A 25,033-nucleotide genomic window follows, 5' to 3' on the forward strand; every position below is an offset into this window, starting at 1 on the left:
CGACGACGACGCCGGACGACGATGACGCCAACGTCATACCAATATACGACCGTATAATAAAAATGTGTAAATTCACGTCACCTTTCACGTAAACAGCAATGTAAATCATTTTTGTTTGTATGTTTGTTATTATTCATAAAAGCAAAACTTTACTGCAGACCATTGGAACAACAATATATATATGTCAATAAGTGACAACTTTTATCGAATAAAATCATTATCACATTATTAATAGTACAAAACTGGACAACATTGTCGACAATATTCGTCTTTATCGCAAGAGCAACAAAAATTGAATTCTCAAATTTGTCCCTGAGTAAAAAGCTAAAATCATGTTGTTATGTCAATTGTAAATTATTTCTAAGTTTTAAAGCTTTAAAAATGGTCCACACACAAAATTTGAATAACAGTCATAAAGAAACTCATTTCAAGAATAAATGTACATTTATTTTTCATCTGTGAAATGCCAATGTAAATTTGTTTATAAACTAAATCTGTATGAATTAAGTCAACTAAATATAAGTAGAGATGTTTTTCCAAAAACTGCATTTAGGAAATTCAATAAAAAATTAGTTCTAAATAAATCTATCAACTAGCCACTAATATATCTCTAACAATTTGTCCATCGTCTTTGTCTTTGTCAAACCATCGATGACATTGGAATTCAGACATAGCACTTGTGCCCTGGTTAACTACTTCTACCTTCTCAAGGAACCAGCCAGGACGGAAACCAGAATTATCATGCTCAACTCTTACTTTTATTAATTCACCTGTAAAAACAAATGTAAAGAATAGAGTTAGCAGCATATATCATGTATATTATTGTTGTCAGAGCCTATTTAGTTTCTGGGGTATTTTTGGGTGAATTTGTTTATATAGCATATAATGTTGTGCCAATAATTACTCTTAACTTTGCTGAATATTTTTATCCAGAATAAACAAGCGATTTCTTTGGGCTATATTTTAGCTGAATTCAATTTTCCTATTTTGATGTTTTATGGTCTTCCAAGTAACAAGGGAAACAAGAAGTAGATTATTGAAGAAACTGAAAATATATCATATGAGATAAAACTTGATGCCATAAACCAAGAAGCTATGACATGTATTTGTCACAAAATCACAACAATAAATATTTATCTGTATTTGCTGAGAAAAATGGTACTTATGTGTAAGAGACAGATAGATGGAGGGACAGAAGTAAACCTTTAAACCCCAGGCCTTTGTATTGGGGGTATAATAATCAATTCACACCTCAAAAAATGTTTCATTTTGTTTAAAAATTCCTAACAAACATTGCAGCTAGAATTAAAAGCAAAAAAATTATTCACTTACCCAGATCTAGACATTCCAATGTGAATTTATCAACCTGGTTTTTCTCAAACAGATTACGGAAGCTTTGTTTGAGGGGACGTTTGCCACTGTCTCCATGCTCTCCAAACAATGTAATAAAGACATTGGCATTAGTTCCAGCTCCTGACACGTCACCAGTGTAAACTATAACTTCATACTTGATAGCAGCCAAGTCTGCAGAAAAATATTATTGAGTTAATAATCTAAATCAAAACTCATTCATCTGGATAATAATAAGCAAATTTCACCATTTCCAAAAATTATGAGAGAACGGAGATTAAAAAATTTTTCCTTTGCTATTTATTTATACAAATTTTGTTTGAAATCTTTTTTTGAAACTGAAGATGACATAATTTTTCTATAAATTTCTGTTTTATTTAGGAAACTCTTTTATATGAATGTAATTAAAATATCCTACATTGAAAGGGAAAAAATATATAAACTATTGTTAACTTACTTCTAACAACAGCTATGTGACCTTTCTCTACATCTTTCACCTTGACCTTCTTTCCATCTGCAAGGTCATAGGCCTCTTCAGATATTGGTAACCATTTATTAACTGAGAAAACATACCTTTAAAATATAATAATAAAACATGCAATACAAGTTAAAGATAGCAAACACAAAAGTTTTCCCTGTCTTCTCCTGTATGAACAACAAAAGGCAATAACTCTACAAAACAATCACAACCCACACAAATTGTATATATACACATGTTATGAAGTACCTCTTTTATACTCATCCCATTACAATGTACACTAACGGAGATTTTGCACTGAAAATTTTCTCAATATGTAAAAAAAATAATTTTTCTAATTTTTGAATTTTACAATTTTACTTCTGAACAGTAACACTTTGAAATGCCACAAATGTAATTTGTCCTGTAAGATCTATTCAATATTGTACCTGAAATAGTTATTCATTCACCATAATATAAACTGTTATTTGGCAGAATGAATGATTTATTTTACAAATAAATTGTTTGATTTTGAATTTCTTGACAAAAATATAAACTCAACATCGAATTTCAAAAACAGTTTCTTCTTCCTGTAATCTATTGAAAAAAAAATGTTGTTTGTCACAAGAAAATATACTCCCAAAAAAAGCTGAATGGAAAGGAGTATCATCTTTAGTTAACTATATCTCCATATACTGTTTCCATGTCTAGACTATGGGTTAACCACATTCTTCCATGTCTAGCCTATGGGTTAACCACATTCTTCCATGTCTAGACTATGGGTTAACCACATTCTTCCATGTCTAGCCTATGGGTTAACCACATTCTTCCATGTCTAGCCTATGGGTTAACCACATTCTTCCATGTCTAGCCTATGGGTTAACCACATTCTTCCATGTCTAGACTATGGGTTAACCACATTCTTACATGTCTAGCCTATGGGTTAAACACATTCTTACATGTACCAAAATAATGTTCTACTACATAGCCAGCCAACAAAAAAATGTACAACCAACTTACTTGTCTCCAGATACTGTATCAGTGATGCTCAATTTCTTACACAGCCACTGAGCTTCTTTGCCATTGGCATTACCTACAGGTATGTCCTCTCTCTCACAGGCACCAACTGTTACAGACTTCAGTTTACCCAGGGGTTTACAAGAGAAGGTGAATGTATTGGTTGTACCTCTGAAATAATACGTCACATTAAATAAATTTTTAATATTGCTTTTTTTACAATGTAATATGAACCAGATATTGTTTAAAATGGAACCTTAGCAGTAAGTGTAATTCTATAGCAAAGTTGCTCATAAAATCAAGATATAAGAACCATGATGGACTGTTAGAAGCACATAATAACATTTAAGTGCCCATATGAAATAATAAGAAAAATTAAAAAAAAACCACTATGGCAGCATTTATGAGAATGTTACATTTTGAATGCATGATCTATAAGAGTTTTCAATATTTTTTGATGGACTATTAAAAGCACCTAATAACTTCAAACATCTAAGCGCCAATATGACATAATAAGAACAATGGTGGCATTCATGAGAATTTTACTTTTTGATAAGCATGATCTATAAGAGTTTTGGATAACTTTTTCTTTACATCCATGATGCTGAATAACCTCTATACGTTCATGAAAGTATATATAAAAAAGAAGATGTGGTATGATTGCCAATGAGACAACTCTCCACAAGAGACCAAATGACACAGAAATTAACAACTATAGGTCACCGTTTGTTTTATTGGTTACAAAAATTTGCAACTATTGAAATTATGTCTATCCAATTTCCTGTATGTTTATACGTGATAATGTCTTGTGTACATCTACCCTATATTACATCTACTGTACATACAATAAGATGGTATGATTGCCAGTGAGACAACTATGATCAACTATCCACCAAAATATTAAAGGGCAAGGAGCTAAACTACTACAGGTCAATGTACAACCTTCAACAAGGGTATGGGAACATAAAAGAATGTACAATAAAAACTGGTTAGGAAAAAATATATATATCTCTGTAACATGTGTATCACAGATAAAAATAAAACAATACTTTAATATGTACTTTATACTGCTAAAGAAGTTGTAGAAAATAATGTCTCAAACTCACCTGCGTAATTTTTTGTCAACTTTGCTGTTGTGCATTTTGTATTTCTTTGTTCCTTTTTCGCCATCAATGACAATCCACCCATGATGCATTGTTCCAGCCTCGTCAACACCAGAGGTCTCCACCTCTAATTCATAATCTGAAAATTGGTAAACAAAAATAATGCCCTGAATTCCTTTGCATAAAGTTCATAAATGATATTTGATATTTTACAGATTTTAAAATTGACCAGTTTTTGAGGATTTTCAAAGATTTCTTTCAAGAATTTACATATTTCTTTCCCATTTTACCTTGTAGCGTTCTTTCTACCTACTCCCAACCCCTTAAAATAGTGAGTTATAAACCATATCATTACTTACTGATGACCTCTTTATTTCCAGGTGAGCGTGGTGTTGATGATGTACCACAGGTTAGCTCCCTTACAATCTGCTTATCATCTTCCTTCGTAGACAGCCATTTATCACAGTGAAATTTATAAACCTTCTTTGTCTTCAGATCTTCTACCTCTATATTGGCTAAATGCCAGGCTGCACCAAGTCCTGGAGTAAATCATTATATATTTCATCAAAACATATAGAAAGTAAAATTATTATTAACAAATAATATATTTTTATGAAAGCTGAGGTACACACACATTTTCTATGGTCAACAAATAATATTATCAAACAAATTGTTCATCATTGATTTAAATACTGTAAACCTACTTATTCGAGGATACTTTATTTCGCTATTAGCCCTTTCTAGCCCATTTTGCAGCAATTTATTTTCGCGATTCTCAAATTTACTTGATGTAGTTAAATATTGAAAAATCCAAGTTTTACATATTCGCCACAATTTATATTCACGTTATTTTTCTACTCGCGAAAGTCGCGAAAATAAGTCACTCGCTAAAATTAGTTGGTTTACAGTATAACAAATTTGGAAAATATGAGATTTTAATCTTTTTTTAATTAGCAAAAATACATTTATAAATGTGCAGCAGATATCCAATGTTTCTAACTATACTTACAAAAATAATGCATTTAGTAAAACATACACAATTGAAGTTTGAAAATGCATCTTTATAGGGCCATTTATTGGGGTTACTGGCTCTACTCCTTTATATCACATTTGAGATATCATATCCTATTTCAAATTGAATGATCTGTGAAAGGTTTTAGTATCACAGTAAATTATTCAAATGTCTTTTTTAGTTGGATATTAAGTTTTAAACTTTTTTATAGTACATTTTTTATTCCCCTTAAATAATGAAGCAGTTAAGTGAAAATAATGCCAAGATGCTGGTTAAATATGTTTGAAAACAACTTGTTCACAATATCTCACCTTTGTTATCATGCCAGACTCTGCACTTTGACATTTCTCCAACACTAAGCATGTCTTTAAAAGTGAACACATCAATCTGGTCATTCTCAAATGGATCTTTATACGTCTCTGATTTGTCCAGATGTAACTGACCAGTATCACCATTTGCCCCAAACAAAATGACATAAACATTGGCATCCGTTCCTGCCCCTCGGACATTGGAAGTCTTCACACTTATCTTATATGAGGTTTCTGAAATTATTAAAATAGTAAATTGTATCAAATTTAACAGTAGGTATTTGACATATGTTTAACACAATAGAAGTATTATTGTAGTAAATAAATGATTTTTCAGATGTTTATTGACTTTACACTACAATAATGTAAAGTATATAAAAAATATGAAGATGTGGTATGATTGCCAATGAGACAACTTTCCACCAGAGACTAAATGACATAAAGGTCACAGTACTACTTTAAACAATGCACAAAACTCATACCACAAAACAAGCTATAAAAGGCCTTAACATGATAAATGTAAAGAATATAAATGAGAAAACCAACAGCCTGATTTGTTTACAAAACAATAAACGAAGAACCAATATGATAAGCTTCCTTTTTGACTTATTTCAGAGTTCTCGAAGTCTTTTTTTCCCTGGTGGTCCTTGAAGAAAATCTGCTGGTCCTGGCTACAATTTCTATTGCAAAATACCAACATTGTGTTGGTCATTTTCAAACTTTTGGTGGACAAAACCTTCTGACCACAACTTTTCCAGAACTCTGTTATTTACACCAAAACAGTACCAGTAAACAGAAACATGGCATTTCCATTGGATAATCAGTCTTTGGGATTTTCAATAGACAAAAAGGAATCAACGAAATTTTTCTTATTTTCAATGAAGTACATGCTGAATAATTAAGCAGGATAACTAGTTTATTTCTTTTTTCTTGGTTTACAAAACTCCTTATTTCATTATAGACCAAACCAAATTAAAAAAAAAGTGCTCATTAGATTTTTCTAAAACAGGTTAAATTCTCAATTTCCCTGGATTCCACACTCAAAATGATAAATTCCATTTGCTGTTTTTCACCTATAATTAATGAATTCATAACTAATTACATCAAAACAGCATCAGTTTTGCACAAATAAGAATCCCAATCATAATTATGTACAACTTATATCAGGAGAAAAATGTATCTGCTCTTTATTTTTGTTTTCCTAATGTGTGAACATGTTTAACCACGCCACATTCTTTGTGTGCCTGTCCCAAGTCAGAGCCTGTAGTTCAGTGGTTGTCGTTGGTTCATATCTGTCATATTTGTTTTTTGTAAACTGTTTTGTTATAAATTAGGCCGTTAGTTTTCTCAATTGAATTGTTTCATATCGGAGCCTTTTATAGCTGACCATACAGTATGGGTTTTTCTCATTGTTGAAGGCCGTGCGGTTGCCTATAATTGCTTAAATCCACTTCATTTGAACTTTGGTGGATAGTAGTCTCATTGGCAATCCTATACCACATCTCCTTATTTCTATAGTTATCCTTGTAACAGAGGATGTTCATATTTATGGCATTAATACAATTGCTGTACTAAGCACTAGTAGTCATGTATTTGCCATAGAAAAAGACATCCTGACCCTCACATTATCTTTATGTCTATTGTACTTACTGTCGAGAGCCTCTTTTCCCCTTATCTTAGCAGGAATATCTTTGGAATAACCCTTCTCTTTATTGAGCCAATCATCATGAATAAAATTTGTCTTTTCTCCAGTTTTCATGTTAAACAATGCAACCTGTTAATAGAAAAGATAGAATTTGATTCAAAGTAAAGCAGTTGTTTTACAAAAAATTACACAAGTTTTGTCCCTGCTGTGTCTGATCTACTCTTGCTTGCTATTACTAAATTCTATATTGTATACTATTTTGATTATAAGGAAAGTTAGTTCAATATTTTCTACGGTGCAACAATTTGAATGACTTTATTTATATTCATGATCCTTATGTCTCTTCCTCACAATATTTGTCTTTGGTGGTTAGGGCTTAACCTTTTACAAAATATAATTTATGAACAATATCTAGCATTTTATGCCAAAACAGATATAATGCATATTTTCATTCAGAATGTATGTAGAAACTAAGGGAACTATGAACTATTCAATATTAATCAGCCATTTAGGTAAGGTATTTAAACATCTCAGCTCCATCAAAATATTACTAAAAATAGTTTTGCTCTTCTTTAACTAGAAATGTCCTTTTTTGAAAAAAAAAAGAGGAATTTTAGTTCTTAAAAAAAGTGATGTTTTGCCTTAGCTTCATTATATTCTCTAGGATAAATAACACTTGGTATAAAAATATTGACAAATATAATGCCTATCCATGTTAAAATGAGCATAGAGCACTGCATGAAAGAATTATTTCTTAATTACTGTTAAAGGTACAAACATTACTGACCTTTTCTAAGTACCAGGATGCTCTACTTCCTTTGCCACTGGTCTCTACTCTCAATTTCTTCAATGGACCAACATCTTCTATATCAAGCTGTAAAACAAAATGTTTTATTTGTATTAATGATCAAATCAGCATGTAACATTGGTGAATCTTTATAAATATGAAAATGATTTACTAGGCACAAGTTTACATCACATAAGGGAGGAGGGGTACAAAGGAAATTTGTTTGTTTGTGTTCACCATAAACCAATCAATTTTATTTCTTTTTGGGGAAATTTTTGTCACAAAAAGAAATGACAATAAAAAGATAAAAGTTGTTCAGTGTTGAAATCTTTTTACTTTGTTACCTTCTTGTGGGACTTAGATAAAGCCCAATAGTCTTTTAGATTATTTACAAGCTTAATAAAATGTTTTGTCTGAACAGTGTGTGGTTTATGTGTGTATGTGTGCAAAGGGTGGAGGGGTGTAATATCCTCCTTACCTGTAGTTCCAGTACCTATTTTTCAGAATTAATCTTTAGCTTGCAACGGAATTTCACATTCCTTAAACTTTCTATAAATGTTAGAAACAAACCTTTATCAAATCCTCACTGCCTCTCTCAAATCTGTTTCCAGTCTTCTCAAGAATTGTGGGAGAGGAAGTTCCACTGGTACCAAATAAAGTTAATGTTATCTGCATGTCAGTACCAGCTTTTTCACGATCACCAGTTATTACTGTACATTCATAAGGTATCACTGCAAGAAGTTCAGCAAAACATTTATAATAAATTTTACAAAGGTCAACAGATAATTATGAATAAATCAATTCCAACATATGATATCTTTTGCTAATTTTAATGTAATAGTCCAATTTTTTTCATATTAATAGTATTTTTCCCCTAAGAATACAAACTTTACAAACAATAAGCCCGAAGTGAACCTCAGCAGTCAATCATGACTATGGAATTTAAACTGCATAAAGTTTAGAAAATGTTTAACTCCAGCTGAAGCAGCATTTTTAGAGCTATTTTACAGTTGCTCGTAGATCAAAACACTGCTTGACTTGACTTGATTGTTATGTTTGTTTGGATGTTTGTTCAAACATTGTAATAAAGATTGACACTTGAAAATAAAAAAATAGACATAGTTTTAGTCTATGTACAGTATACCAAGACTTTTGGCCGACAAGCATTTGTAGAGAAAAGCTTTAAAGGACATGACTTAATTATTTTCGCACAATGTAAAAAAATTAACTGTATGTGTTATAGACATGTATTCTGCATGTATAACATTATGTAAGTTAAACCAGCTGAAGACCAACGACTACATTCAGCAAAATTTAACTAAAAATTGTTCCAAAACTCCAAATTCAGCCTTTTTTTTTTACCTAAGTGGCTAATTTCATTATACCATGTCACAAAGATATACTATCTGTAATGGAGTTGACTTACTTGGCTTATATGAGGTAACTGTACTGACTCCGTCATCCAGAGCAAATGTTCTCTCTGTCTTGCCATCACTCTTGTCTCTAGCTAGCCAGGTTCCACAGTTGAACAGGAAATGTTTGCCTTTGGATGGTATATCTATTACTACTGATTTAACAAACCATCCTGTACCAGGAGCTGTTCCATCATGTCCAACCTGTCAATATCAACAACAATCAGACAGGTAAAATTACTGTAAATTCAGAAATTATTGCGAGGTTTTTATCAATGTGAATAATGCGACTACTTGAGTATCGCAATAATAAGAACTTGCATTCTGATATCAAATACATATATCTGTAATCTGTATGTAGTTTTTCCTAAAATAGCAATTATTAAACTTTCATTTTTGTTTATTCTTCAAAAATCGCAATAATAAATGCACACAATAATTTCTGAATTTACAGTACATCAGAATGACCTGTCAATTCAAGTAACAACCACAATTAAATAGGAAAAATTGCATTATATCTGACCTGTCAATAACAATCACAACGATCACTTTCCACTTAAGTTATTACACAATAATTATATTACATGTATGTTTCACGAGAATCCGTTAGTTTGATTGTCTAACAACAATCGCATGTCATTCACTACTTATAGTGATTAAGATGTTGACTGCTGTGCCCCAATTTTTTACTTTTTTACCTATTATGTCTGTTTGTTTTGCTCACACATTGTTGTCAATATAATGGAATTCTACATGACTGTCATACAAGTGAGAGGTTTAGCTAGCTATAAAACCAGGTTTAATCCACCATTTTCTACATAAGGAAATGCCTGTAGTAAGTCGGAATATGACAGTTGTTTTCCAATTGTTTTATATGTTTGAGCTTTTGATTTTGCCATTTGATAAAGGACTTTCCATTTTGAATTTTCCTTGGAGATCAGTATTTTTGTTTTTTTACTTTTTTCTATAGGCTAGTATGGAGAAATATTGGCAAAACCATGAAACAAATATACATGAAAATACAATTTATCCTCAATCCACGAAAACCTGTTACCCAGGAAAAAAAAGAAATGAATCCACAGTATTCAAATTATATCGGCCCGAATGCCACGTGTGGTGCCCTCCTCCTATTACCTTTATTTTTCTGACATCTTCCACATCTAATGCGTCCACAGTGACAGAATCAGTACAGCCTGGTTCAAACTTCTCCTTGTCCAGGAACAGTTTACCAGTATGTTTATTTTTAGGTCCACAGATGTCAACGTAGACATTGCTGACGGTACCGTTGTCATCTCCATCACCCGTGGCGACACTAATCTTATAGCTAACAGCTGTAATATATAACATGAAAAAGATATTTATATTGATAATTTAAGTGATTTATTAAAATTATTTAGTTGAACCGATAACAATATTAATAAGTAACATTAGTTGCTCCTCTTTAAAGTTTTTTTTTTTATTTTAGCCATATATCTGTTCCTTATTTAATTTATAATTTTGTTAATTCCACATAAAATTGACATATGTATAAAAATATTTGTGATTGCATCGTCATTGAAACATATAAAATGCCATCATGATTTTAATGGCTCACAAGAGTGCACACACTGAAATGTGTCGCCTGTTTTACTGACCATTGATTTTATGTTGAGAGTCTTCTAGATAAAAATTTTACTAAAAGCATTACAGAAACTTAACATTTTAAAAGATCTATGACAATGAGGTCAAGGTCAGATAAATTGTGTCAGACAGACATATACACCTTACAATTTTTTTATACACCAAATATAGTTGACCTATAGCGTAAGCTAATTGAAAAAAAAAAACAGACCAAAACACAAAAACTTAACACTGACCAATGAACCATGAAAGTGAGGTCAAGGTCATATGATACCTGCCAGACAGACTTGTACACCTTACAATCATTCCATACACCAAATATAGTTGACCTTCTGCTTAAAGTATTGGAGAAACAGCCTAATCAGGTTACTTTAACTTTGTTCACTGATCCATGAAATGAGGTCGAGGTCAGGTGAACTCTGTCTAAATTCACATGACAAAAAAACTCAATTTTTTTTTCAAGCAGTCAATGAACCATGAAAATGAGGTCAAGGACAATGGACATATGATTGACGGAAACTTCGTAACATAAGGTATCTGCATACAAGATATGAAGCATCCAGGTCTTCTACCTTCTGAAATATAAAGCTTTATACAAATAGTTTACGCCGCTGCCAGTCGAATAGTAATAGCTATGTCTCGCTTACTGCTACTTTACTGTCGCAGGCAAGACAAAAATGGTATATTTCTCTCACATCTCTAACGTTTCTTTCGATTTTGAAGACAAAATTAAACCAGAAGTTTCACGACAATACTAAAGTTCAAGTGATTCTGGATTCATTTTCGGGATTTGTTCTGTTTATCAAATTGAGGGAAATCACCAGATTTTAATTTTATTACCTTTAAAAGTGTTTGAATATAACAGATAATAGTTGCGCTCGTTAAATTTAGCCTGCAGTCATTTTGCATTTTACGATTAACTGTCTTATCTGATGAAGACAGTTTCATGCATGCATATTACAAAGTAAATGAAGCATACCTTTGACTCGTGAAACATTACTTTTTTCTATATAAATTAAATCAAGTTTTAATTTTAAATCAGAATTGACGATTGTCTTTGCTGAAAAGTAATTAAATAATGAAGAAAGTTGTCATGGAATTTTAATTTCTTTATAATGTTAGTTCTCAGCTTGTGATCACTGTCAGGAGTGAATTAAAAACACAGGTAAAAAGTGATTAGCGATCATTAGCCAAAATTTCCCGGAGGCATTAATATGGTTATTAGGAGGGCCCTTAGGATTATCATACTATACTGGAGTGGCAGTTTTATTACAGGAAAGGGATTACAAAACAAAAACAAGTGCAAAATGTCAATTAAGAAACCGGATCCCGATGAAATGACCGAAATTATTTCTGTTAAAAAAAAAAATTTGTCCTAAAACCCAATCTGCTGTTTAGGACAAATAGCTTTCAGTTTAGGTCATGACTGGCATATATAATATCAGTGAATATCATCCCACATGCAATGTCATATTCAAGTGGGGATGAAATTTATCAAAACTATTGCAATAAATCAATGTTTGAAAGCAGGGAACAAATATACTAACATTGATTTGCTATCAATATACAAGCTTAAGCAGGAAGAATATACCAGCAACATGTATGGATACAGGGGGATAACTACATTCTACTTAGGATTATTTTTCCAAGAATTCTTCCCTATATTTTTGGTTAATGTAGTGATACACAGTAATTAAAAAATTCTCCAAAAATTCAAATTCTAATTTGCCTTGATAGAGCAAAAAAACCCAAACCATTAAATAAACTTTCTTTAAAATGCAACTTCTTGTCAAACAATTTGAACTGGTGGTTTTAAAGCCACAACATAAATAATCTACTAAAGCCAAGACCAAGGGATTCAAGGAAAGATTAAAACTCTCTTTTTTTAGGACAAGAAGGTAGGCCAGCAGGAAAATGTTTTCTGAATTAATACATCCATCATAATATACTTCAAGTATCTAGGTTTTTATTTCGGCTACCAAGATAACATAAAAAATTTAATGAGATCCACACTTTATTCTAAACATTCAAAATAAGAAGTCTTGTGCAAGAATAATGTAAATGTTATATATATAATCCATTGATGTGCCCAATTACCTCCACATTCTTTCAACATTTTTTTCCAACTTCCTACATATAGCATTAACATCAAATAAAGTAATGGTAAAATAAGTTATATTTTCATGCATCTTCACAAAATAAAATAAACAAATTATTTGAAGTAGCTGTGAGATAAAATTCAGTGCTGGTAGCAAAACCATCATAAATGAATTGTTTTAATAACGTTTATAATGAATTGGTGAAGAAATGAAATATAAAAATTTGGCTTGTCAATCTTTAAAACCAGATATTTGGAAAATTAACAACCTACATAAAATTATACACAAATATAATGTGCATGGTGCCAAGAGAGTCCACACTTTTTAAAAAGAATTTTAAAAAAACCAAGGGTATTAAAAATTTAGCGCCACCTACGTTGTTCTCCCTCAGGTATTCCTACTATACTGGAGGCCATTGACATCTGTTTCCTACTCATCCGTGGACTCTTTGAACTCTTCATGGAGTCCAGACTCAAACTGGAACCATACTTCATGGTATTGATAGACCCTGTACTGGACCCCATTTCACCAGTATAACCCTGTGTACAATAATATAGTAAAGATACATGAAACTCATTTTATGTTATACAGGCAGTATATTAAGGTGTCGCATTGTGCCAAAACTGCTATTTCTACTGAAACATCATTTGATAGTCAATAAATTTACAATTTCAGAAAAAATGAATTCTTATCTTAACTTTAAACTTTTGAACTCAACTTGGAGGAAGGTTGAAGTTCATCAACTCTAACAAAATTACCAATGATTTTCCATAACTCAGAATTTAGCTACCATTGACTTATATGACTTCTAACTTTCCTAATCCTGACTTAAAAGTTATCCTCCATTAAACTGAAGCAAAATGACCTAAAACTATTTATTAAAATAACCTCATAACTTTACTCACCTTGACATAAAGTGACCTTTCAATTTTTCCATCATCTTTATTCTTTGCCAGCCATCTCTCACAGTAGAACACATATACCTCATTGTCTGTGGGATCTTTTATTTCTATCTTGCCTAAGTACCAGGCTGATTTGAAGAAACTTGAATTGTCATGGCGAACCTTGACCTTGTATAATTTTCCAAGGTCAACAGCTTCAATTTTGAAAACATCACACTGCAAACAATAAAAAACTGTAACTTGAAACATTGGTATGGTATTCTCTGCTTTTAGCTATAAAACTGTACCTCTGATCCCCATAATATATTTGATAAAAAGAGAAAAGATCCTTAAGAAAAATTTTGTTCACTACTTACATGTGGAATATTCTTTATTCTTATAAAAACCAGATGCGGATCAAGGACTTTGAAAAAAGGCACCCACCAAGGCAATGTTAGTAGTGGATAAGCCATAATTCGCCTCTGTATACTCCATAAAATTCAATAAAGTATACAGAAACCATTCTCTTTTAACATCGATAGGAACCAAAAACACAAGTTGTCAAGTCCTAGACTTATACATATTCTATAAATAACATTGTCAAGTCATAGACTTAAGTTATATTTAACTATGAAAAACAGATACATTTCTATATTTTTAAAAACTATAAATATGCTTTTTGTCAATGTATACAACAACATTATCCAATAATACAGTTTCAAACATAGAAATATGGTGATAGGAACCAAAAACACAAGGTTGGCAAGTCCTTATAACCAGGTAGTTGGTGATAGGAACCAAAAACACAAGTTATCAAGTCCTTATAACCAGGTAGTTGGTGATAGGAACCAAAAACACAAGTTATCAAGTCCTTATAACCAAGAAGTTGATCTTACATCAGATTAAGGACTTTCAATGATATATCTAAACATGGTGTAGTTATAAATGTCTGCAGTATCTTACATGATTTCTCTCAAATTTGTCCATGTGAGTCTCAGATTTGTGAAGTTTTCTCTCTCCAGCATCACCATTTTCACCAACAATATTGAGGAAGACATTGGCATCTGTACCAGCACTGCTCTCATCACCAGTAAATACACTCACTTCATATATCTTCTCTGTAACAATATATTCAACATTTGATTTTAGTGAATTTTCTATGTACAGTGTAAAAGTTTTTTTTCTTTTGAAATGAATATATAAAGGAGACTTTTTAAATTTTAAAGCTAGATTCTTCTTTTGTCTTTATGAAATTATTTACTTGTAATAAAATGGATGTAACGAAAATTAACCCCAGAAATTTTTTATCTTCAAAGCCAAAAAAAAATAATTACAAAATACACTTTATATCCACTGAAGGTAAAGGTATAAATGTTTATATAACATCATTTAATTAATTTTTGGTGTTTTAACGCCACTTTTAAGCACCTCTTTTGGGCTTGTTTATAAAACATGATTTTAAATATGTTTCAAAGCAAGAGCATAACCAAACAAGAGGCTCTCAAGAGCCTGAATCGCTCACCTGTATTTCAGAGGAGAAGATTTTTAAATGTTAGCAAACTTGATGAACAAATTGTGTAAAATTGTCTTTAAAGGGCAATAACTCCTTAAGGGGTCAATTGACAATTATGGTCATATTAACTTTTTTGTAGATCTTACTTTGCTGAACATTATTGCTGCTTACAGTTTATATATATCTATAATAATATTCAAAATGATAACAAAAAACTGCAAAATTTTGTTAAAACTACCAATTCAGTGGCAGCAACCCAACAATGGGTTGTTCGATTCGTCTGAAAATTTCAGAGCTAATAAATCCTGACCAATTGAACAATTTTACCCCATGTTAGATTTGCTCTAAAAGCTTTAGTTTTTGAGATATAAGCCAAAAACTGCATTTGACCCCTATGTTCTATTTTTAGCCATGGCGGCCATGTTTGACGATGGATCAAAACTTCGGATACAATTTATAAACTAGATACCCTAAGGAACATTTGTTTAAAGTTTGAAGGTATTTGGCCCAGTAGTTTCAGAGGAGAAGATTTTTGAAATAGTTTACGACGACAGACGACGGACGCCAAGTGATGGCATAAGCTCACATGGGGCCCGAAGCGGTGAGCTAATAAAGGGAAACAATTTGATCTATTTCTGGTTTTGTCTTTGTAAATTCATATCAACTTTACACAAGTTAATATAAGTGGTGCATTGCAAAAACCTCAGACTACTTGGGAAAATATTTGATTACATGTTGTTAAAATTGTTGCATCTGATATCCCTCCAAATCTACTCATAATATAATACTCATAATTTTCCCTTACATCATTAGAGACACTGTTCAAATTAAAAATTAAACTACCTCTTCAAAGCTTGAAAGCTTCAAAAGAAACATTTACCAAGACAAAAATTATCTGACTTACTTTTGAGTTTGTCCCTAAGTTTGACCTCTTTGACCTTTGACTGTCCTGATGATGTCATAATCTCTTGTAATTTCTGATCAGGAATCAACTCTCTTGAGGTACTGTAGTCATCTTCGTCTCTAGCTAACCATCGACCACATTGGAAGACATAGGTGTCAGATCCCTAAAATCAAATTATTATTTAAAGTTGTATTTCAAAACACATGTAGTCAATCATCTTTTTACATTCTTTCTTCATAAAATGTTTTTTTTTCTTCAAATTTTGGACAAAAAAGTCAAATCACAGAACATATCTAAAACACATGTACGACTATGAATGATTTTATTCAAAATGAACAAAAATGAACTTACTACAGCATTATAAGGGGATTCATATTGTTTGCAATACTATCAGCTGATATTGAAAAACTTTTGAAGTAATTTTCTTTTTTTTGTTTTATGATGTCCGTCTTGGACGTATGGTTTTAAGACATTAACATGACAAGAGCAAAAGCTTAATAAATTATTTATTTTTTTTACTTTCTATTCTTGGTTTAATATTTAGAAAATTTCATTATATATATACATATAGATTCTTCAAAATTTGTAGCTCAACAACACATGTAAAATAATTTTCAAGATTACACATTAAATCCTATGACTATTCTATCATTTAAAGATTGGCAGACACAAAACATATCTTCTACTAAAGACAAAGGTAATGCATCCACTTCTATATTTCTTTCTAAATGGCACACTATCAATTTATACTTATTTGTATAATTTTTTTTTTAGAAATTTGAAACATAAAATTTAATTTCAGGTTGAAATCTGTCAACTCATTAGTTTAAAAATTAATAAAATAATAATTTACAAAAGTAAATGAATTCGCAGTCATATTATTGGGGAAAGGAAAATGGTATAGGACACTGCATACACAAAATCAGCAACACACTGACAACAAAGCAACATTTAAAAGACTAAATAAACAGACTTTTCAGTCACAGAGGTTTTTCAAAACAGGTATGCATATACTCTACTTTGTCTAATACTTAACCACAAAATTCCTTTTTAAAAATAAAAAAATGATAATTGAAAGAAAAAATCCTAAAAAAATCAGCCAGCCTTGGTGGATTTTTGTCTTATTTGGACATTTACATTTTTTTTTATTTATTCAGTATTAAATACAGAGATTTCAGTCTAGCAAATTATTACAAAATTTTTGCTGTTCACCAACAGGAATTATGAAAATGAATGTTTGTGTCTCTTCCCTTGCAAATTATTTGCCTTAAGTTTACTCCAAAACTTTAAAATATCGTGACCCATGCTGCATACAGGAGTACTAATATATTACATTCTTTGAAAACATTTTGAACAATATTTAACAAACAGCAAACAGTAATACAAAATAACTGCATTCACATAGCTAGCAAATAATATATAAAACAACTCTAGTAAGCTGTTTGACAAATGAGCATTCAATTTTAGCTAGCAACCACAACAGTTAAAGATCATTCAAATTAGCTAGCAACTACAAAACCAGAAACCTACGTCCACACTGGGTTTCCTCTGGAATTTTGCATCTAACTGAAGATTAAAATATAAGCATTTAAACTCAATTGCTTCAAATGATTGTGAAATATATAATAAATAATGATACATATGATACAACATTCAGTATTGAAGTAAATATGGAGATTATTATAATTATTAGTTGCAATTAAAAATAAAAGAAAGAAGGCTCATTCAGAAACCATATTTAAAGAGTGTGTTAATCTAATTTTCCAGAAAAACTCTATTACTATATGCAGATTTTTTACATCTTTTCTGAGTTTTATGGGCAAACTGGATCCCTGCATTTATGTACTGACAAGGTCATTGTGACTTCTTGAAATTGTACAAACACCTCTATTTTTTATGTACATTATTGAACCCTACCTAGAGGAATATGTTAATTTCAAATATATCCCATTAATCTTAGAAGAGATATTATATAATTATATAATTATTTAAATGATGAAGTTCATCCTTTTGCTCAACTAACTGTGATAGATTTCATGCCCAACATATGCACTAATGATGTAAAATTGTGTCATCATAACCCGATTGTTTGACGGAATGATAAGGTTTGGAATCAAACAATTATCTTTCAAAATACAAAACCATTAATATATTACTATAAGCTCTTATAAGATAAAACCTGATGAGAAACACAGTCTACAGCTACATATAAGATTTAATGGATTCTGAATCAGCCTTACTTAATTAGAACTAACTGTTACTATGACAACTAATGTTACTATGGTAACAACAATATACAAACCTGATGTGCTGATCCCTGTAAGAGACATAATATATGGAAAAAAGTTGAAGTGAGAAGATTGAATGACAGGAAAAAATCTCCGAGTTAAATCTTAGTATAAGATATAGTACATGTATTGACAGCAAAGTTTGTCTTCAGGGAAACATTAAAAATGTAACGACTGTATTATGGAAAGAACGACTAATGTTAGAAACAGTAGTGTAAGATTTCCCATCTCTTATGACAGGACAGTCCTGTCTATGACAAGAATGTGTAATAGTGCATTAGTATCATAAATACTGTTTCACTACAGAAGTAAACTAGATTCTAGTGAAAATAAGTTTGTTATTGTGAGTTTTATTTAAAGATTTTTGGTTTCCTATTTGTACTTGTTGACTTACCTTTTGTTTCTAAAATAAAACAGGAGGGTATATTATACTATATAGTCATTTGGAATTGGTTTTTCTATTGGATTTTAAGCATAAAATGGGATTTGCATTATAAGCTTAATATTTTGAGTCTAGCATTACAACAAGGGAGATTATTTGGCTTCCTGTAGGTTACAGATAAAATATAAAGCACTGAGGTTAAATTGCCTATTAATTAAGATTAGTTTAAAAGCAGTCAAGTCAAATCTAATTCTGATAAACTTGGAAACAAGCAATGAAAAATTGATGGTAATTTTGAGTGACTGGTAGAAATCTTTTTTTCTATAAAACCATTAAAACGGACTTTTTCCCTTTTAATAAAAAAATAACTTTTAATTTTTTACATTAATCTTTTATATTAATAAAAGAAGACGGATGGACGGAGGGTCAAGGGTTATACTTAATGCCCCCATTGCCTACAGCAGGGGCATAAAAATGGGGACAGAGCTCTTACGGCAGTAGGAGCAGTTGTAAGATTAAATGAGGTAAAATCAATGTCATAAAGCATCCTAACCAATGTTACTTACTTTGTTAGAATCATGAAGTTTTCTGACTTCTATTTTGTCTAACTTCCAGCCTGCAGTCATACCTTCATTGTCATGCCATATACGTAACTTCTCAATTGAATCTCCAACATCCTCCATCTAAATACAAAACATTATTAATTAGTACCAACGTTTTGGAAGCTTTCACAATTTCAATAACCATTAAAAATTCAAAAATTAATAACAAAATTGTTTCACATATTATAATGAGATTCCTAAAGCAAAAAAAATAAAACAGCATGTTCAAATTATTGTAATGCTCAATTTGTCAAATTATTGGAATGCTCAATTTGTCAAATTATTTGAATGCTCAATTTGTCAAATCATTTTCTGCATTTTTTATTATATAGGAATATTTTTGAGTCAATGAACTCCTAAAACTAGTTGTGACAATAAAAATCTTTCTCTACATATCTTTCTCTTTTTTGCACTTACCTCCACCGTAAAGAGATCCATTTTGCCTCTCTTGAATTTACCATCTCTTTCACGCTTAGAACACAATGGTTTCTCCTCAGTGATTACCTCCTTTCCATACAGACATATAAATACATTGGCAGAGGTACCAGCTCCTCGTTCATCTGCTGTAAATGTTTTGATCTCATATGGAACACCTGAAACAGTCATTCAAAATTCAAAAAACAAAGAATATGTTTACATAGGACACCGTCCCCCACTCACACATAACATTTCCATGTTCAGTAAAGTTTGAAATCTGGGTCAAATCACCTGATTGTAAAAAATGTGCCAGTATTGATCTGTACATGAATTAGATATGGCATTTCAGATTTTGAATCAGTATGCAGCATTTCTTTGTAATTGCAGTAATCTATCTGACAATTTTGTCTGTTGATCAACGATAGAAAAAAAAATGCAATTTTAAATTTCAAAAGCCCTTGTTTTTGAAAGTTGTGTGACTTGGATTATGATACCCAGTTTGTAATTAAACTGGGTAATGTTTTCTTTTGGTTTATACTTGACTAGGAATCAACTAATAGATCCTGTGGGAAAATTCTTACTTACAAGGATTATACTCCACAGTTTCCAATTCCTGTGGGAATAGTTCTCTCTCTAACTGACAATCATCTTTATTGTCTGCCAACCATTTGTTACAAGGGAACGTCCAGCTACAGCCAAGAGATGGGGCATCTATGATTACTTTATCTAGGAACCATGCCGCTCCAAGTAAACCAGAGTTGTCATGTCCAATTCTGAAATTGAAGCAATCAAAATTATGGTTTCCAGGATATATTACATAGAAAATATTTATATTATATCTAAACAAGTCAAGTACTCTATATTTGTAGAACAAATATTCCCCCCCCCCCCACCCCCTCAAAAAAAAAAAGGAAAAAAAAAAAAAAAAAACCTTAATATTGGCAAGAATAATGGAAATATATAAATTTCAAACCATTGAAACCTTCTTACAATTATCCAATTAAAATTAAAAAAGGGAAAAAGGTGCAAAGTTTCCTATCATCCCCATGCCATCCTACAATCCTTTAAGCCAAAATAAACCTGCGAGGGACCTCTTCATAAGGAATAAAGTAATTCATATGGACTAAGTTGTTTAATTGGCAATCATACCACATCTCCTTGTTTCTGTATAAGAACCAAAAATTTTTCTTTAAATAAGTTAACAATAGATATCTTTGTCATCAAATTACACTAGTTTTTATCTGTTAAGACCATTGCAACCCACTATCACCATGATAAATTTGTATTCAAATTTAATATCAAAATGATTGATTGATTGATTGATTGGTGTTTAACTCCACTTTCAGCACTATTGTGCGGTCAGTTTTTATTGGTTGAGGAAGCTAGAGTGCTGGCAGATAACCACAACCTTCGACAGGATAACTGACAATCCTAGTCAATTAAGATTGGTGTCCAACACACCTGCCACATGCAGGGTTCAAACTCACAACCTCAGTGTTAACAGGCTAGTGATACAGTAGTTGAACCATTTAGACCACTCGGCAACCAAGCCGCTAAATATAACAATGTGTAAGTGTACTAACTTGATCTTATGTAGTTTACCAATGTTGACAGCTTCCAGTATAAACTCATCAGTGTGACCAGATTCAAATTTATTCTTATAGGTCATGGAGGACTTCAAAAACATTTTATCTGTAAAATATAACATTTGTATTCTCATAAAAGGTATCGCTAAGAATTTTTGCACAGAAAATTACTGAAATAATACCATGTTAACAATTTCTTAAATAGGTGGAAAACGATATATGATATTTATTTCAGTCTTTTTATCCCGTTTGACAATTGCTTAGAAAACAAAGAATAATCTTATTCTTAATAATAAAACAAAAATACCTGTATGATCCTGTTCTCCATACAATATCATATAAACATTAGCATCAGTCCCGGCACCTGATACAGTTCCTGTCACTACCTTGGTGTAGTATGTTGTCATGGCAGCTGAAATGAATAAATAAACCAAATACAGCCACATTTTTTCCATTTGTAAAGATTACTATCACCTAATTATCTTCATCTAATTTTGCAAAATTGTGCAAATCAAGCTGATAATTAAAATCATTTGATGATAAGTGTTCTCCATTGCTACTGCATACCATTTAAAAAATAATTACAAGCTGAAATTGGGAAATCTGTTCAGAATTTCTAGCTGACACTAAGTCTTGGGGAAAAAGATCCCCTTTAATCTAATGAATCTTAACATTTAACTGGAAATATTTTTTCTTCATTTCAACATTAAAAAAATAAAATGTATTCATAAGAGATAAGACCACAGCAAAATCAGAGTCAAATCCCTAATTTGGCATTCATTATAAAGAGTTTACATCACAATGGTTAAAGCACTATGTTTTAAGATTATGGGACTATTACTTATTGGTTAACTATCTTAAACCAAAACTTTAACCTGATAATTTGGGATTAGGTTGAATTTTCTCTCAGATTAATGATATTTTTTTCACATTTTACTTAAAAAGTCCTAGAACTTGGTAAAACTAAAGGAATTTCTAAATTCTGCACATATTTACCTTTAATTTCTAATGCCACATCTTGTCTAGCACCATCTTTCTTTCCTATTGATTTCTCCAGAACAGATTTGTCGACAGGAATTAATTCCCTTGAAATCTGACCATCATCTTTACCAACAGCCAACCACTTCTGGCACAGGAAGTAATACCTATAAAAGGTGGAAAAATATACGATCAGTATTTAAAATTGTTAGCATTCATTAATAGTTTGATCTTGTAATGTTTTCATGTCACTGTGTTTTTGTCTTGAATACCAATGTTATTGTTAAAATGCTTTTTCTAAATTAATTTTTATTGCACACCACTGATGATCATATCTTGACCTCTAAATTTCTAATTTTGGTCAGCTTGTTTTTCTGTTCACTGACCCCAGCATTGACTTAATATAAGATAGTTTTACTGTGTTCGATTTCATTTTATAAACGAAAGTCACATGATAATATCAGAAATCTATTCAGTCTTGGGATCAATATAACGTCCTGTGCATGAAAACATCAACATATGGGTGATGCCACCTTACGATAGGTTTTCGTCATGGTTAGGGGTCAAACTAGAAAAGTGTGGTGTACTTTTTAAAGTGGAAATCAATTTAATTCATTACATTTGCTTAATTCGCTTGTCTAAAACCTAGGCGGCTGCATAGAAAAAAATATCATGTGATGGAACTTTTTCAATCTTCTCATTGAAACTGCAACTATCCAAGAACTCTCCTATTATTTCTGTTAACTGACACATCAAATAAAATATTAGTTTCTGTTATTAAAGACACATGCCACATTTTGTGTTCTTTGTTTCTGAAATTCCTATCATTAAAGCACACTAAAATTTCTGAATTTATAGTATCATTATTTGTTATCTTAATCATTTCAAAGTATTTACGTTTTCTTCCTCCTGTTATCCAGCACCTCAATCTTATCCAGGAACCAAGCTGCTCCTATACCTTTGTTGTCATGACGAACTTTTAGTTTGACAAGTTTTCCTAAGTCAATGGCCATTAGTTTAAAGGTATCTACCTGCAAAAGAGACAAAACATTTTTATTGTAGTAAAATTAATCAAAAGATAATTCCTGACCAACAGAAAACCTTACCAAAGATAGGAAGATGAAGACTGCCCTTAGATAGTTTCAAAACAACTGAAAATTCAGAAATTAATGCGAATCCTTGACCACAGAAAATCACTACTGAATGTGATTTTTTATTATTGAGAACCTGATACTATCACATTTTTCGCATTAATAAAAACATCGCAATAATTTCTGAGTTATTTTTGCTTATTTGGTAATCACCAAAAATTTGAGAAAAAAATCCCCTGCGCAGAGTTTGTTCAAATATACAATATTGCTGTAAAGGGCACACTTATTGATTAATCTGCGAAAAATTTACCCAGTGTGACAAGTTTATGCATTAAAATTGTGAAATTATTTATGTTTCAAACTACTGTGAATTAATTTAAAGAACCTTAGTGAGCGCGCTCACATACCCCACGTCCCCACATTGTCATTGGAGAAATAAAATAAGTGTAAGAAAAAAAAATTGTATCAGAAAAAAAAATTGAATCATAATTTCCTGTCAATATGCACATCTACATAGTATGTCCTTATTATCTACACAGTTTCATGAAATTCTGTTGTGTGGTTTGAGAGGAGTTGCGATGACAAAAGGTTGCAGTAGTATATTGGGCAAATAAGTTCAAAGGGGCATAACTCCTGGAAAAAAAATTGAATCGTAATTTCCTGTTGATATACACATCTACGTAGTATGTCCTTATGATCTGAAAAGGTTTCATGAAATTCTGTTGTGTGGTTTGAGAGGAGTTGCGATGACAAAAGGTTGCAGTAGTATATTTGGCAAATAAGTTCAAAGGGGCGTAACTCCTGGAAAAACAAGAGTGCACACGCTGAAATGTCTCGCCTTCTTTACTAATCATTGATATTATGTTGATAGTCCTAAATATAAAGCTTTATTACAACTGTCACATAAACTTAACATTAACCAAGTAAACTAAACATTGACCAATGAACCATGCTAGGCAGGCATGTACAGCTAACAATTCTTCCATACAACAAATATAGTTGACCTATTGCTTATAGTTTAAGTAAAACAGACCAAAACACAAAAACTTAACACTGAGCAATGAACCTTGAAAATGAGGTCAAGGTCAAATAAAACCTGCGTGACTGACATAGAGATCATAAAATATTTCCATACACCAAATATAGTTGAACTATTGCATATAGTATTAGAAAAAAAGACCAAAACTCAAAAACTTAACTTTGACCACTGAACCATGAAAATGAGGTCAAGGTCAGATGACACCTGCCAGCTAGACATGTTCACCTTTCAATTATTCCATACACCAAATGTAGTAGACCTATTGCATACAGTATAAGAAAAACAGACCAAACCACAAAAACTTAACTATAACCACTGAACCATGAAAATGAGGTCAAGGTCAGATGACACCTGCCAGTTGGACATGTACACCTTACAGTCCTTTCATACACCTAATATACAAGACCTATTGCTTATAGTATCTGAGATATGGACTTGACCACCAAAACTTAACCTTGTTCACTGATCCATGAAATGAGGTCGAGGTCAAGTGAAAACTGTCTGACGGGCATGAGGACCTTGCAAGGTACGCACATACCAAA

The 25,033-nt window shown here is 31.5% G+C and overlaps 1 protein-coding gene across 1 annotated transcript in view; it reads right to left on the reverse strand.

Annotated features, from left to right (window-relative positions):
* Nucleotides 1-301: 301 nt before the first annotated feature.
* Nucleotides 302-25,033, reverse strand: part of LOC127706893 (lipoxygenase homology domain-containing protein 1-like) — a 73,905-nt gene continuing 49,173 nt past the window's right edge. Inside the window, exons 26-51 of the mRNA XM_052211618.1 lie at nucleotides 23,259-23,392; nucleotides 22,380-22,528; nucleotides 21,691-21,795; nucleotides 21,381-21,489; nucleotides 20,383-20,570; nucleotides 19,798-19,973; nucleotides 19,345-19,461; nucleotides 18,411-18,425; nucleotides 17,639-17,674; nucleotides 16,109-16,271; nucleotides 14,655-14,809; nucleotides 13,716-13,928; nucleotides 13,187-13,349; nucleotides 12,809-12,841; nucleotides 10,226-10,422; nucleotides 9,106-9,295; nucleotides 8,250-8,410; nucleotides 7,680-7,766; nucleotides 6,898-7,021; nucleotides 5,251-5,481; nucleotides 4,287-4,466; nucleotides 3,931-4,066; nucleotides 2,828-2,995; nucleotides 1,808-1,923; nucleotides 1,333-1,524; nucleotides 302-770 (exon numbers count right to left, since the gene is read on the reverse strand). Of these exons, the coding sequence (XP_052067578.1) occupies nucleotides 589-770; nucleotides 1,333-1,524; nucleotides 1,808-1,923; nucleotides 2,828-2,995; nucleotides 3,931-4,066; nucleotides 4,287-4,466; nucleotides 5,251-5,481; nucleotides 6,898-7,021; nucleotides 7,680-7,766; nucleotides 8,250-8,410; nucleotides 9,106-9,295; nucleotides 10,226-10,422; nucleotides 12,809-12,841; nucleotides 13,187-13,349; nucleotides 13,716-13,928; nucleotides 14,655-14,809; nucleotides 16,109-16,271; nucleotides 17,639-17,674; nucleotides 18,411-18,425; nucleotides 19,345-19,461; nucleotides 19,798-19,973; nucleotides 20,383-20,570; nucleotides 21,381-21,489; nucleotides 21,691-21,795; nucleotides 22,380-22,528; nucleotides 23,259-23,392 (3,720 nt within the window). The 3' untranslated portion in view covers nucleotides 302-588. The remainder of the gene's footprint in view (nucleotides 771-1,332; nucleotides 1,525-1,807; nucleotides 1,924-2,827; nucleotides 2,996-3,930; nucleotides 4,067-4,286; nucleotides 4,467-5,250; nucleotides 5,482-6,897; nucleotides 7,022-7,679; nucleotides 7,767-8,249; nucleotides 8,411-9,105; nucleotides 9,296-10,225; nucleotides 10,423-12,808; nucleotides 12,842-13,186; nucleotides 13,350-13,715; nucleotides 13,929-14,654; nucleotides 14,810-16,108; nucleotides 16,272-17,638; nucleotides 17,675-18,410; nucleotides 18,426-19,344; nucleotides 19,462-19,797; nucleotides 19,974-20,382; nucleotides 20,571-21,380; nucleotides 21,490-21,690; nucleotides 21,796-22,379; nucleotides 22,529-23,258; nucleotides 23,393-25,033) is intronic.

Source organism: Mytilus californianus, unplaced genomic scaffold, assembly GCF_021869535.1.
Source record: "Mytilus californianus isolate M0D057914Y unplaced genomic scaffold, xbMytCali1.0.p SCAF_6, whole genome shotgun sequence".
Classification (NCBI taxonomy): domain Eukaryota; kingdom Metazoa; phylum Mollusca; class Bivalvia; order Mytilida; family Mytilidae; genus Mytilus; species Mytilus californianus.